Source organism: Ricinus communis, chromosome 5 (assembly GCF_019578655.1).
Source record: "Ricinus communis isolate WT05 ecotype wild-type chromosome 5, ASM1957865v1, whole genome shotgun sequence".
NCBI classification, from domain to species: domain Eukaryota; kingdom Viridiplantae; phylum Streptophyta; class Magnoliopsida; order Malpighiales; family Euphorbiaceae; genus Ricinus; species Ricinus communis.
Window position 1 is genome coordinate 2,682,287 of NC_063260.1, and position 13,443 is coordinate 2,695,729.

A 13,443-nucleotide genomic window follows, 5' to 3' on the forward strand; every position below is an offset into this window, starting at 1 on the left:
TTTCATTATGACACACACTGGCCATTATTCTGACTTGAGCAATGCTTTTCTTCTTCTTCTTCTTCTTCTTTCTGGGTCCTTGATGCTTGGGAGCCAAGAAAAAAATCATTTGATGATAGTCTATCAAATCAACACACAAGTTTTAGTCCTTTCTAGATAATTAATTTTTATTATTGATAAATAAAAAAAATTATATTAAAATTGACTATCTCTACATTCTTTATATATATTGAATTTTATATTTTAAAAAATCATAAAATAATATTTGATATATTTTTTAATATATATATATATATATATATATATATATATATTTCAAAAGAAAATAAAGAATTAATGTCCTTACCAGATTTTATTTTAAATTTAATAAGTGTAGTATAGATTTTCATGTATTGTAAATTAAGTTTAAATTAAACATAAGATGATTTCTATTTTTACTTTGTTATTGTTAGAGATAAAATTGTCATCCATTGCGGTCCAATAATAAAAATAAATAAAGGATATAAAATGGAATATAACGAAGAAAGTGTGGGTATTTATGGAAGATAAAAGATGACACCCTTTGGGATGGTGCTGTGTCTCTCAAACGAGGCCCTACATAACTGTCTATTGCAAAACCCTAATCATCTCCCAAATAATATCTTTCTGTGAATTGCTAATTAAATTCAAAGAACTTCTACTCTCTCTCTTCCTCTCTACTCAAGAACAGGTATCTATCTTCTTCTTGTCTTCAAAGGTACAGTATTAAAAACTAAATCGAATTCGTGTGTTTGATTATGTTATTGTTTTCTTTGCAGATACACTTTATTACTCCTCTGTTTCTTGTTGGGTTTATCGCACACTCCTTTTAAATCATGGCGACGAGTAAGTTCCTTTTCTTTGTGTGTTGTAAAGTTTCTTACCTTTAGTCTTTATATTGTGGATTTTAATTAGAATCATCTATTGGTTTTGTTTTTTCTTTTAGGGCTTATGTTTGAGAACTCATGTGAAGTTGGAGTATTTTCCAAGCTCACTAATGCTTATTGTTTGGTAGCCATTGGTGGCTCTGAAAGCTTCTACAGGTTTCTTTTCTTTTTTTCTTTTTTGTTTCCTTTATTATTATTTTTTATTTGTTGATTTATCCATTTTTGTTTATTTTCTCATTGCATTTTCCATTTCTTTTTAAGGGATATATTTTTAATTTAAGTTTGTTGATGTTTATGTATGCAGTGCATTTGAGTCCGAGTTAGCGGATGTTATCCCTGTGGTTAAAACGTCCATTGCTGGCACTAGGATAATTGGCCGCCTTTGTGCTGGTATGGTTTTTCTACTGTGTTTCCCTTCTAGTATGTAGTCTTTAATTATGAATGAAGTTATAATTCGTTATGTTCTTTTGCTCTGCCAATGCAGGAAACAAAAATGGGCTTCTCTTGCCTCACACCACCACTGACCAAGGTGAGAATTTTTATGTTTGAAATTAAGTAAATTTTTTTTAATATTCTTTAATTATGGAATTCCTTTCATGCATTCCATTTCTCAACCCCTTGTGCTAAGATTTGCTCATGTTTGTCTCGTACTTAGAATTTCTATAGACGGCTTTGGGATGTATTATGGGGAACTAATTATTCTCCAGTTAAGAGATATTGAAAATGCTATGTATTCTTGGTTTACGATTTACTTGTTATTGATGCTGTTACCATTTTTATCCTTTCCTTTCCTGAGATTATTACCAACTTTATTTAGTACCAGTTAATCAACATGAAGAAATAATATGTCATACTTGCTTGTCTTTACCTAACTCAAAGATGTGCGCACTTATTCCTTGAAATTGGGGCATTATGGCTTGTTGTGTTTGGAATATTTTTTGCCATGCAGAACTTGAATTGTATGCAAAATCACTGTTTCTGAGTTTCTTGCTCAAATCCATTTCAGGAACATTTCAATTCGCTGTGGTCTTTCTTTAATCACATGGATTGAGATAATATTATTGCTTTCTAAATCTAAGATTTGCACTACCAATGATCTTATAATTAATATTTGACCATATAATATTCTTTTCTTTTATTGACCTTCTTTTCTTATGATTTCTTTCTTATAATTGAAGAACTTCAACATTTGAGAAACAGTCTACCCGATAATGTTGTGGTTCAGCGCATTGAAGAGAGACTATCTGCCTTAGGAAATTGTATAGCCTGCAATGATCATGTTGCTCTAACACATACAGACCTTGATAAGGTTCGATTTTATTCTTATCCCTATCAGCATCTCTGTAATGTCTATTTAGCAGTGGAGATTGTACTAGCTGCCCTGTGGCTGCGTGCCTTTCATTGAAATTTCATATCAAGGAAGTATTTTTGCAGATTCGTTGATCAGATGATTGCTATATTACTTTCATCATTATGTTCTTTTTTTTTCTTTTAATAACAGAATAGTTCATAGCTTGAAATAAGTGTGTCCATGCCTTGACTTAAAAATGTGCTTCTCTAGCCATATCTTGTGAAATAAGATTGCTGAAAGTAATTTTTGTTTGATACCAAACAGCTAGTAGGAAAAAAGAAAAAGTATCCATTGAATTTTCTAGATTGTTTGTCTACATGATTTTACCATTGTAGCTTTATTTGCTCGCTATAAATTTTAATACTTTAAATACCCTCTGGATGTTAATACATGTTTTATGACAACCTTAACAGGAAACAGAGGAAATGATTGCAGATGTTCTTGGTGTAGAAGTTTTTAGGCAGACAATTGCTGGTAATATTCTCGTGGGCAGCTACTGTGCCCTCTCCAACAGAGGTGGTCTGGTAAGAATTGGTTTGGCAGATGATTATTGACATGTGTGCAAGGAAAAAGACCAACTATGCTTTATTATTTTCTTATCCAATGACTTGTGCTGGAGCAGGTTCATCCTCATACATCTATAGAAGACTTGGATGAACTTTCAACCCTCCTTCAGGTTCCTTTAGTGGCTGGAACTGTAAATCGTGGCAGTGAAGTGATAGCTGCTGGCATGACTGTGAATGACTGGACTGCATTCTGTGGGTCGGATACTACAGCTACTGAACTCTCTGTCATTGAGAGTGTTTTCAAGCTCAGGGAAGCTCAGCCCAGTGCGATAGTTGATGAGATGAGGAAGTCATTGATTGACAGTTATGTTTAAGTTGTTAATGTTGGTTGTGGCAAGCTGTTAAATGGTATCTAATCTCTTTTATAAAGAGCGAGCAAAATGTATGTTCATGCTCAACAATATGTTTTCTGACTTCAACAGAAAGAATATAAGAATTGTATCCTTTTCATCGGTTTTGTAATAGCCATTCAATGCCTTCTTAGTTTATGCTTTTAATGGGATGGGATTTGATGGATTGAGATAATCACAGGCCTTTCTGTCGTCTTTGTATTTCTCGCAAATTGCAAAGAACGAATACTGAAAGTTAGACCGTCGCTGCCATTCTGCCAATGGTTTGGGAATGTGTATTTGCATCAATAATAGAAGAAATAGCTGAACCTGTAACGTTAGGTGTGAGAAAACCGAACCGATTAGTTCTAAAATACTAATTCTTCAGCATATGAAATCAACTATTTCCAATTAAGTTATGTAGTTTAGTGACTTTTAATATCCTGACTAGGAACAATTTAAGTACAACTTGCTATATAAGCAATAAAATCTCACAATTATAACATCAGTACAATTTATTTGCATAGTTTGTTCATCCTAGTTCATTCAGACTATAATGAAATAATATAGCCTCTTAATCATTCTAGTATATTATATAAGATGTAATTTTCTAAAATAACCAACCAATTGGCTCTATAGTACGCATATACTAACAATTGACTCCTTTGAAATGTGAACCTCTGCTCAAATGGCAAATAACATGCAGATTTGGCTCCACCCAATCTATTTTCACACCTTTCTTTGATGTAAGAAAAGAAAAAAGAAAAAGAAAAAGAGACCAAGGATATTGCTTGGAGTTGCATCACATGTACAAGACAGGATGTGCATAAGGATGGCACACCAAAGCTTGCAACTTTCTATGTACATGTATACACAACTGAGATATGCTGAAGGTTTCCGACAGAGAGATTAATTTGATACATGATACTGTCAAAAGCTTGAACAAAAAAATATGGTTGCTCCGCAATCAGCTATAAGCCACTTTTCTGCAGGGAGAACAGTGATGGTAGGGCATAAAAAAAAAGCTACCATCCAAAAAGATTTTCAATCCACCCTGCAAAACGGCAAAAAGAAAATGTATTGTAGCCAGCAGTTGCTTATTCAGATCATATTAGCTGCATACATTGTATCATGAGTTTAGTTTGCTCTATCTGTTTCTACTTCAGTTCTAACTTCTCCGCTAGCAGGCCTGCAAGATTCCAAAAGAAAAAGGCATATTATTTTACAAGCAAGAACAAAGATTATGAATATAATTAAGCTATCTTGATATTGTTTTCATCATTGATTTGAATAATTTTGGCTGCTGACCTTACTGGATGGAAAGCATTTGAAATTCACTCAAAAAATAACTGTACAGAGTGGGTTCTATTTCAGAGGTGCATTAAACCAAAGCCTAACTCTATTAACTTAGGCATGACAGTGCACCTACACTTATGTTTAAGAAGACAGTGACAGCTGATTATATGTTTCATCTTTAGAAAATCAATTCTCCAGTGTGAGGAGAATCATAAGAGAAGTAAATGACCTATGCATGCAGATGATGCAAATTGGTAAGTTACATGACAGAAAAAAAAAAAAAAAAAAAAAGAGAATGAGAAATGGCAAATCGTAAGTCTATCAACCATTTGAGAGTTTACCCAAGTACAATTGCTAAAAAGAGAATGATAAGAAAGATATTCAAGGCTGTCCAAGCTCCAAATTAGTTGGTACAGGAAGCCATGATCTGATAGATTTTTAGTTGAAATAGAGATAGGGAAATGTGAAATATCCACCAGAAGCTGTTACTATTTTTGATACTGCTGAGCAAATTGGAGGTCTTCAATAGGAGCTCCAAGTATTTTAGTGGGAAGATTTTTATCTTTAGGCCACAAAGACAGGATTCTTTTCCAAAATGAAAAACAAAAGAGGTGAAAAGATGTTGTGGCCAAGACTTTATGGGAAGGAATAATGTTCAAAAACAATTGTCTTTTACAAAGTTAAATATTAGGAAATCAAATTTTAAGAACTACAATTATCTTGTCTTCATAAAGAAGCAAGCAACCTATAACAGGCATTAAAGATTCAATCAAAGAACAAAAGTTAGGGATATGTACACTTACAGTCCGCTGAAGACTTTGATAGTGTCATAGAATAACCACTGTAAGGTCACAGCAGGTCCAACAAGCATTATTCTGATAGGAAGGCTTCTTGTCAATAAGTTAGAGAACCCAATTTTCTTGATAGCCTGTTTATGAGAAAGGGAAAAGAAAATTAGTGAATTCCTATTATAACTAAGGAAAGTATCCTAAAAGAAAAAATAATAATTAAAGATTATACCAGTAAGAGACTATCAGCTTTTCTATTATAAAGGCAAGAAACGATGTTGTCAGCAGGATTAGAAACAAAGCTACCAACAGAACCAGCAGCATATCCAGCTAAACAAGTCACCCCAAGCTGTTGAGATTTTGAGCAGTCTTCCTTCCTTCTTTGAATGACAGTACGGTATAGAAAATCAGCAGAATGCTCGAATGTCGAGAACATAACAATAGAGACTGCAGAGAGTGTTAAGAGTGTAAATGCGACCATTTAACAACTTCAAAGAATATAGTCACAGTATGTTTAATGAAAGAAGTGTCGCTGATCTAGGGTTTAAGGTCGTACTTACATAATTGCACAGTACATATATACAAATGTAACAACAACGTCTACATAATTGTTGTGATTGAACATTTAAATTAAGTGCAGGTCATTATTATTATTATTATTATTATTTTTCTCTCGGTGGCTCTAAAATTCAAATCCTGCTAGAGGATTATTTCCAAATGGAGTGATGATTATGTCAGAAAGGGAAAGCAACCTCTGCACTTCTTGATTTTACTAGTGAAGATTCAGTAAAGAGTACTTTGGTTAGATATTCCCTCAACGCCTCAATCCAAAAGGGCATCTCATGCTTTAAATAAACACCAAATATTGAAGAAAATAAGAAAAAAAGAATATCCATTGAAGTATAAGGATAGTGCAGTTACATGGAAGGCTTCGAGCCAAAAGTGGAACAAGCCCTCTGTAAAAGCTGCAATAGACAATAAGAAGTAATGATTCTTTCAGAGGGAGAACATAGGAAACAAGACACAAAAGCATAACACCTAAAATAGTTGAGATTTTGGGTTATGAATGATTTACCCCAGAAAACCTTCGGATGCATAAAGCCTTGGAAACCCATCAAGCAATCCCTTAGCAAAATGGGGCTGTGCTTGGACTCTAACTTTAATAGCTTCAAAAGGACAGAGACCCAAATTGGCAAAGATTTCAGCTGAAGCACTACTCATAAAGAAGACCAAATTCCTGTTGCTATTATCCAATACATCAGAATAAAGGCTCTTGAAATATTCATAGAAACCAAATCTGCAACCACCTTGAACACCATATCCAATGAGCTTGCCTGCCCAACCCCTCCAAAAAGCAGAAGGACCTTGCTCTCTCAATATAGCAGTAAAACATGAATAAATGCTACTATACTTGACAGGGTTCACCTATAATAATGAGCATAATATGTTTGATAAAAATCCTGAATGAATATAGAAACAAATATCCCTCCAATTCAAAGAAAGAGAGTGATAAAAGGGGAGGAAAAAAAACCTGCATGTTGACTTTTAAGACATCAAGAGGAGTCATGGCGAGATGGGTAGTGCCAGCACTAAGCATTCCACTAACAGCACAAATACCATAGTACCCGGCAGCTGCTTTGTAATGGCAGTCTTCTTTTATTCTCAGAGGTTTTTCCAGTGTGACCATGGTTAATTCGTTTCTCTTGAATGCTCAAACGCTGCTTACTTTCGCGAACACATTCTTAAAACTATTTGCTATTTCGCTTACTAATAAAGCCAATTTGGGTTCCCTACTGGGTGATCAGTTACAGGTATTCCCAGTTTCTAGGAGATCCCAGTAATAGAAAAGTCGCATTTTTCTTGTGTTTGGGACACATATGAAGGCTTGGTCCCATTTCAGACACGTAACATTTTTTATATTCATTTGCTTTAAACCCCAAGCTTTTTGTTTATGTTTTTTTGGTTTCCTTTAACATTTCGAAAAATGTCTTTGGAAGGTGGGATCCATGACATTTTCAGAAAAGGAAAAATATGATCCATGCAATACTATTGTTATATCATAGTGAATTAATTTTAGATCGGCCATGTTTGAATGTTGACATTCTCTTCTAAAAAATTTCACTTTATTATTAAATTAAAATAATAATTTATAACAATTTTTTATTAAAGAAAAAGAAGGACAAGAAGAAGAGCCCTTTTATTTCCTCCGTTACATTAATAATAGCATGGGCTAATTATTATTTACCCCAGTATTTATTCATATTATAATTTATAGTTTTTAATATTTAAGATTTTATTTTTTTTGTTTTATTTTAAAATTTCCTTTTTCATAATTTCTGTTAAACTAAATGTAATTTTATATTATTTATCTCTTGATTTTTGGTATAACATATGAATTATTCTCCATATTTTATTTATTATATTAATTTTTTTATATTTTACAAATTAATATAATTAAAGATATTAATTTAATCTTTAAATCTTTTTATAAAGTTACAATTCTAATATAATAAAAATTATTAATAAAAATAATATTTATTTTATTTTAATAATTTATAATTAAATTATATAAATTTTTAATATCTTGCTAGATATAAGTAATTTTAAAATGTTTAAATTTTACTAAAATTAAATTATGCTAAAAATTAAAACAAGTAAAGGATTTAATGATTAAGTTGAAGCTTTTTCTATTGATTTAGTATTTTAACTGTATTGATTTTAAATGGATAAGAAAATAATTAATTTTATTATAAGACAATGAGTTTTTAGTATAATCAATAAACTATAAGGAATAATTTCCGAATTATATTAAAAATTAGAAGACAAATAATATACAATCAGATCTAATTATCCATTGTTTGTTGAATATTATTTAATAGAAATCTTTTTAGTATAAAACTAAAGAATAAAAAGATAAAAAAATATAATTTTTCAAATATTAAGAAATAACCGGTAATAATATAAAAAATATAATACTATATATTTTACTTTCTTTTTAAAATTTAATCTATTGATTTTCTTTTATCTATAGGGTTATTTTTTCCTTTTTAAAGGAACATTTCCAATCAAACAATGGAATTATTTCACTTTGTCTATTGAGTTTTAATTTTGGAGTAAGCAAATTACAAACTGTTTGGTCAAATTAAAAAGAAAATTCAAAACAAATAGTGTGAAACTCACTCTAAAAACTCATTCTAATATTCTACCTTATTTAAGTTATTAATTATAAGTTTAGCATAAAGTTTAGTGAACAAAATGCATAAATTCTTGCTCTAATTATGGCAAGGTTTGATCCTCTTTTTTCTTCTTTTTGGGCGTCTCTATTATTATATATCCATCTTTGGATTAAGGAGCAAATCAGGATGTCTTCTCATATCCTACTCATTGCTCAATCATCAAAGCTTTTGTAGCTAAATATGCACTGTATTAGTATTTGTTCTGTAAAGAGATAAATATAAGAAATTGTGGGTAGCAGTAAAAAATAATAAGGAGACAGCTAGAGAAATGCACGTTCCTCGGCATTTGGTTTTGATTTGGAACGAGTAATACGACAATCTTTTCCATTCCTATGTGTCTCCTCCTTCCTTCCATACCCTCCAAATTATCACCAAAACAAAGATTCAACACATTCAAATCCTAATCATCATTTCCCACATTCCATTTTAATCACTGTAACATTGCAGCAATCGTGCATGCATTACAGTCTACTACCATAAAGTAATGGTTTTATGGGTGGTTGTTGAATCTTTTTTTTTTTTTCGTTTAGTAATGATTTTATTGCCATTCGTGGTTTTTGTACAGCAGAACTGTTAGATAGACCATTTGTCTTCAAGCTTTTCATCTGAAAGGGGGTTCTCTCTATAAATCTTGTTCTGATAAAAAATCTCTCTTCCAGGGAAGGAGGAGGGTGTTTTTAGATTCCTGACAGGATGAGAGGAGCTGTTCTTGTAGCCCTTGCTGCTGCAGTGGGGAATATGTTACAAGGATGGGACAATGCAACCATTGCAGGTACGTAATGTTAATTGCCATTACTTACTTGATGTGCTTTCTTTTATAATCCAGTACAATGTCTATTTGCCGTTCTTGATTCAATTACTGCTGTGAATCAAATCTCAGTGTGGAATGATCCTTTTGCCTTTGTTTCTAGGGTCCCTTCTTTACATCAAGAGAGAGTTCAATTTGCAGACACAACCGACCATGGAAGGGCTAATTGCAGCCGTGGCACTTATCGGAGCCACCATTATTACAATATTCACGGGACCAGTATCAGATTTACTTGGAAGGCGCCCAATGTTGATCATTTCTGCAATTATGTACTTCCTTAGTGGTCTAGTGATGGTATGGGCTCCTAATGTTTATATCCTTATTTTGGGAAGAGTATTAGATGGGTTTGGGACCGGTCTTGCTGTTACTCTTGTTCCAGTATACATATCTGAAACAGCCCCACCAGAAATCAGGGGACAATTAAATACTTTTCCTCAGTTCATGGGTTCAGGAGGAATGTTTGTTTCATACTGTATGGTATTTGGAATGTCGTTGATGGACACACCAAACTGGCGGTTGATGCTTGGGGTTCTATCAATTCCTTCTATTGGTTATCTTGCATTGACAATCCTTTTCTTGCCTGAATCTCCACGATGGCTAGTGAGTAAAGGAAAGATGCGCGAGGCCAGACAGGTTTTGCAGAGACTTCGAGGCAGGGAAGATGTTTCAGGTTTGTTCAGAGCTAGTTAAAGTATTTGCCAATTATGTGTTGTTGTTTTGATGCTAATTGTCAACCTTTTCTTAATCTCTGATCTACAGGTGAGTTGGCATTGCTAGTTGAAGGTCTTGGAGTTGGTCGTGAAGGATCTATAGAGGAGTACATAATTGGACCAGCAAATGATGGTGAACCCAATGAGAAAGGTCAAGTGAAATTGTATGGAACTGAAGAGGGTATATCATGGATGGCTAAACCTGTTACTGGACAGAGTAATCTTGGCATGGTGTCTCGTCATGGAAGCATAGTAAACCAAAGTGTGCCTTTTATGGATCCTCTTGTTACTCTCTTTGGAAGTGTTCATGAGAATCTTCCACCAATGGGAATGGGAAGCATGCGCAGTATGCTTTTTCCAAGCACAGGAAGCATGTTGAATATTATAGGAAATCAAGCAAGAACTGAACACTGGGATGAAGAGAACCCAAGGGATAACGACGACGACTCTGCTTTAGAAGCTGACAATGCTGATTCTGATGACAATATGCGAAGCCCCTTGCTGTCACGCCAACAGTCTAGCGCAGAGAAGGATTCTATCCGGCCTGCCAATGGCAGCATGTTAGGATTTGGGCACAATAGCAGCCTCTTTAGTGCTGTAGGTGAAGAAGGCAATGTGGGTATTGGTGGTGGCTGGCAACTAGCATATAAATACTCCGAGAAGACAGGTAAAGATGGCAGAAAGGAAGGAGGGCTCCAGAGGATGTATCTGAAACAGGAAGGCCTGGCAGGTTCTCGGGGAGGGTCACTCCTTTCAATTGCTGGTGGTGATATTTCTCAGGACGGGGAGTATGTGCAAGCTTCTGCTCTAGTCAGTCAAGCTGCTGTTCGCTCTAGGGAAGTACTTAGTCAGATTCCAAACAAGCCAGCAGTGACTCAAACATCAGAATCACCTGCTAGAGGATCAAGTTGTACGGATCTTTTTGAACCTGGTGTTAAACGCGCATTGATTGTTGGAGTAGGCCTTCAGTTGCTTCAACAGGTAATTTTCTCTTTCAAAACACATGATTTTTATTTCCTGTCAGCCTCCAATGGTGTAATTTTTCTTACTTATGCAGGTCTCTGGAATAAATGGAGTTCTTTACTACACTCCTCAAATTCTGGAGCAAGCAGGCGTGGCAGTTCTTTTATCAAACATGGGCTTGAGATCAGACTCTGCATCTCTCTTCATAAGTCTTCTCACAGCATTCTCAGTGCTGCCTTGCATAATTGTTGCCATGAGATTGATGGATATAGCAGGCAGAAGGTAACGTTCATTGTCCATTTCATATTACAAGCTCTCCACGTCTGTAATTCTGCTATTACATGCTCCTCGCAGGTCAATAATGTTATACACAATCCCTGTCTTGGTAGTGTCACTGGCTGCTTTAGTACTTGCCAACATCATCCAAGTTAGCTCAGTTTTACATGCACTAATCTCGACAGGAAGTGTTGTGATGTACATAAGCTTCTTTGTGATGGGATTTGGAGCAATTCCTAACATAATCTGTGCAGAAATATTCCCAACGAGCGTGCGTGGGCTTTGCATCACACTGTGTGCTCTTACGTATTGGCTTGGAGACATCGCAATCACTTACTTGCTTCCTATTCTGCTAAACTCCATTGGCCTTTCTGGTGTCTTTACAATCTTTGCCATTTTCTGCATTGTGTCATGGTTATTTGTTTTCCTCAAGGTTCCTGAGACAAAAGGCATGCCTCTTGAGGTCATATCTGACTTCTTTGCTGCGGGTGCAACTGCAATCCCCAAAAATGACTGACTTCATCATCCTGAATTTTAGCTGTTTCAGAATACATGTGCTGCTCAATTTCTGTTAGGGTCATTCTTCAAAATTGAATTAGCTTAAAATAATATCATGATTACTATACTCCATTCTTAATTGGGCTGAACCCTTTTTCTTTTTCTTTTTCCTTATTTTTTTAAATTCAAGAAAATTGACTTTAGACTATTGGGGAAATTATAAAATTTAAGCTGAAACTTGAAACAATTTATACATTCAAATTGCAAGTAAATAAAATAGATGCCTGCAAAGTATAGTAAGAGTAAGCTTGTCAATTAGCCATTTCTCACCGCTGTATTTTTGCGGAAAGTCATAAGTTTTAAATGGTACTTTTTTACAGTATATATATTTTAAACCCTTTTGAAGATTTCTTTTATTATTATTATTATTATTTTTTTTCAACTTCTTGAAATTTACTGGTGGCCATATTGCTACACCTTATTATTAGAGCCAAATTGAAAATCATTTTAGTCATTGATAGAGTCAGGTTATCAAATAAAATTAAAAAATTCAGAAATATTCTAAACTCAACAAAAAATATTATTTTTATTGTGTAATTTCTTTTCAAAAATACTGTTTTTAAATTTTTAATTTAAAAGAAAAATACAGTGTGGTTGTTTTTTTTTTATTTTCTTGGTTATTTTTTTATTTTCCTTTTTTTTTGTTTTATAAAAAAACCAAAGAAAAACCAAAAAAACAGCCAATACCATAATTTAAAAAAAAGTTTAAGAAATCATATTTTTGATATTTTCACACAGTAAAAAATAGAAAAAAAAATTACATCGTCTTTTTGATAAAAAATAAAAAATGGATATTTTGTTATTTTTTCTAAAATAAAATTAACTAGCAACTATATAAAAATATTTTACATTTGACTTTATATTAATTATATTAAACCTTTCAGTTGTTTCTTTTATTGTTATAATATTAATTTTCAGAGTTTTTATTTTTTAACCCTCTTAATAAGTCATAAATATCTTTAAAAATAGTCATCAACAAAAGTAAAAATAAGTTCATAAGAATATTTTCAATTAAAGAAAAAAATTGCTTCATTCTAATTAAAGCACATTAACTTATAGTGGTTGAGGACTTTAGAAAATATTATTTTATATCATAAATTATATTGAAAAAAAGAAAATATATATTTATAATAAAATTTTTAAAGGGATAATATAAAATCTATGTATATAGATATTTTACTATATTAAATAAATATAATTCTTATATATTTTTAATATCAAATAAATAATTTAAATAAGATTTATAAGAAACAAACTAAAAAATTATGTTCTTTATCAGGAAAAAAAGTATAAAAAAAAAAACACAATTTAGTTATGGTAAATAAGATCTATAAGTTCACACCACTCAGAGTTTACATTATCTTTTAATAACTGAGTGAGTAGAAGCATTTTCTAATTCAATTTGTCTTTTAATAATTGCTACTGCTGCAAAAACCAATGGTTGTATTCTGGAGACGATCAAAACAAAGTTATCTTAAGCACATAGAATAAAATCCTTTTAATATTTTGTTTATTTGCATACATAAAAATTGCTATTATCTTCTAAGCAATTAATTGCTTTCTACTATTTAATATAAATAGTTTAGATTACATATATATTTATTTCTCCTAATTTGTATCGATTAGTTATTTTAATATTTTAATTTTTAATTTATAT

At 32.6% G+C, this 13,443-nt stretch overlaps 3 protein-coding genes across 4 annotated transcripts; 2 read left to right on the forward strand and 1 right to left on the reverse strand.

Moving 5' to 3' along the window:
• The first annotated feature begins 552 nt into the window (after window positions 1-552).
• On the forward strand, window positions 553-3,272 carry LOC8275684 (eukaryotic translation initiation factor 6-2). Its single transcript, XM_002532432.4, has 8 exons — window positions 553-709; window positions 798-864; window positions 965-1,061; window positions 1,210-1,295; window positions 1,390-1,434; window positions 2,084-2,214; window positions 2,670-2,780; window positions 2,879-3,272. Exons 2-8 carry the CDS (start codon window positions 855-857, stop codon window positions 3,134-3,136), a joined length of 738 nt encoding a protein of 245 aa, XP_002532478.1. The 5' UTR covers window positions 553-709; window positions 798-854; the 3' UTR covers window positions 3,137-3,272.
• Window positions 3,273-3,812: 540 nt separating this feature from the next.
• Window positions 3,813-7,139, reverse strand: LOC8275685 (mitochondrial phosphate carrier protein 1, mitochondrial). Its single transcript, XM_002532433.4, has 6 exons — window positions 6,767-7,139; window positions 6,311-6,660; window positions 6,157-6,200; window positions 5,468-5,682; window positions 5,251-5,375; window positions 3,813-4,340 (listed from the first exon to the last, which is right to left on the reverse strand). Exons 1-6 carry the CDS (start codon window positions 6,920-6,922, stop codon window positions 4,289-4,291), a joined length of 942 nt encoding a protein of 313 aa, XP_002532479.2. The 5' UTR covers window positions 6,923-7,139; the 3' UTR covers window positions 3,813-4,288.
• A 1,596-nt stretch (window positions 7,140-8,735) lies between these two features.
• LOC8275686 (monosaccharide-sensing protein 2) lies at window positions 8,736-11,853 on the forward strand. 2 transcript variants are annotated; one of them, XM_048373706.1, is made up of 6 exons: window positions 8,736-8,952; window positions 9,131-9,243; window positions 9,383-9,949; window positions 10,039-10,970; window positions 11,047-11,234; window positions 11,307-11,853. In XM_048373706.1, the coding sequence occupies exons 2-6, from the start codon at window positions 9,165-9,167 to the stop codon at window positions 11,743-11,745; spliced, it is 2,205 nt and encodes a 734-aa protein (XP_048229663.1). In that variant the 5' UTR covers window positions 8,736-8,952; window positions 9,131-9,164; the 3' UTR covers window positions 11,746-11,853. The 2 variants fall into 2 exon arrangements, with proteins under 2 accessions (XP_048229663.1, XP_048229662.1); XM_048373705.1 differs by having other exon boundaries at window positions 8,736-9,243.
• The last annotated feature ends 1,590 nt before the right edge of the window (window positions 11,854-13,443 follow it).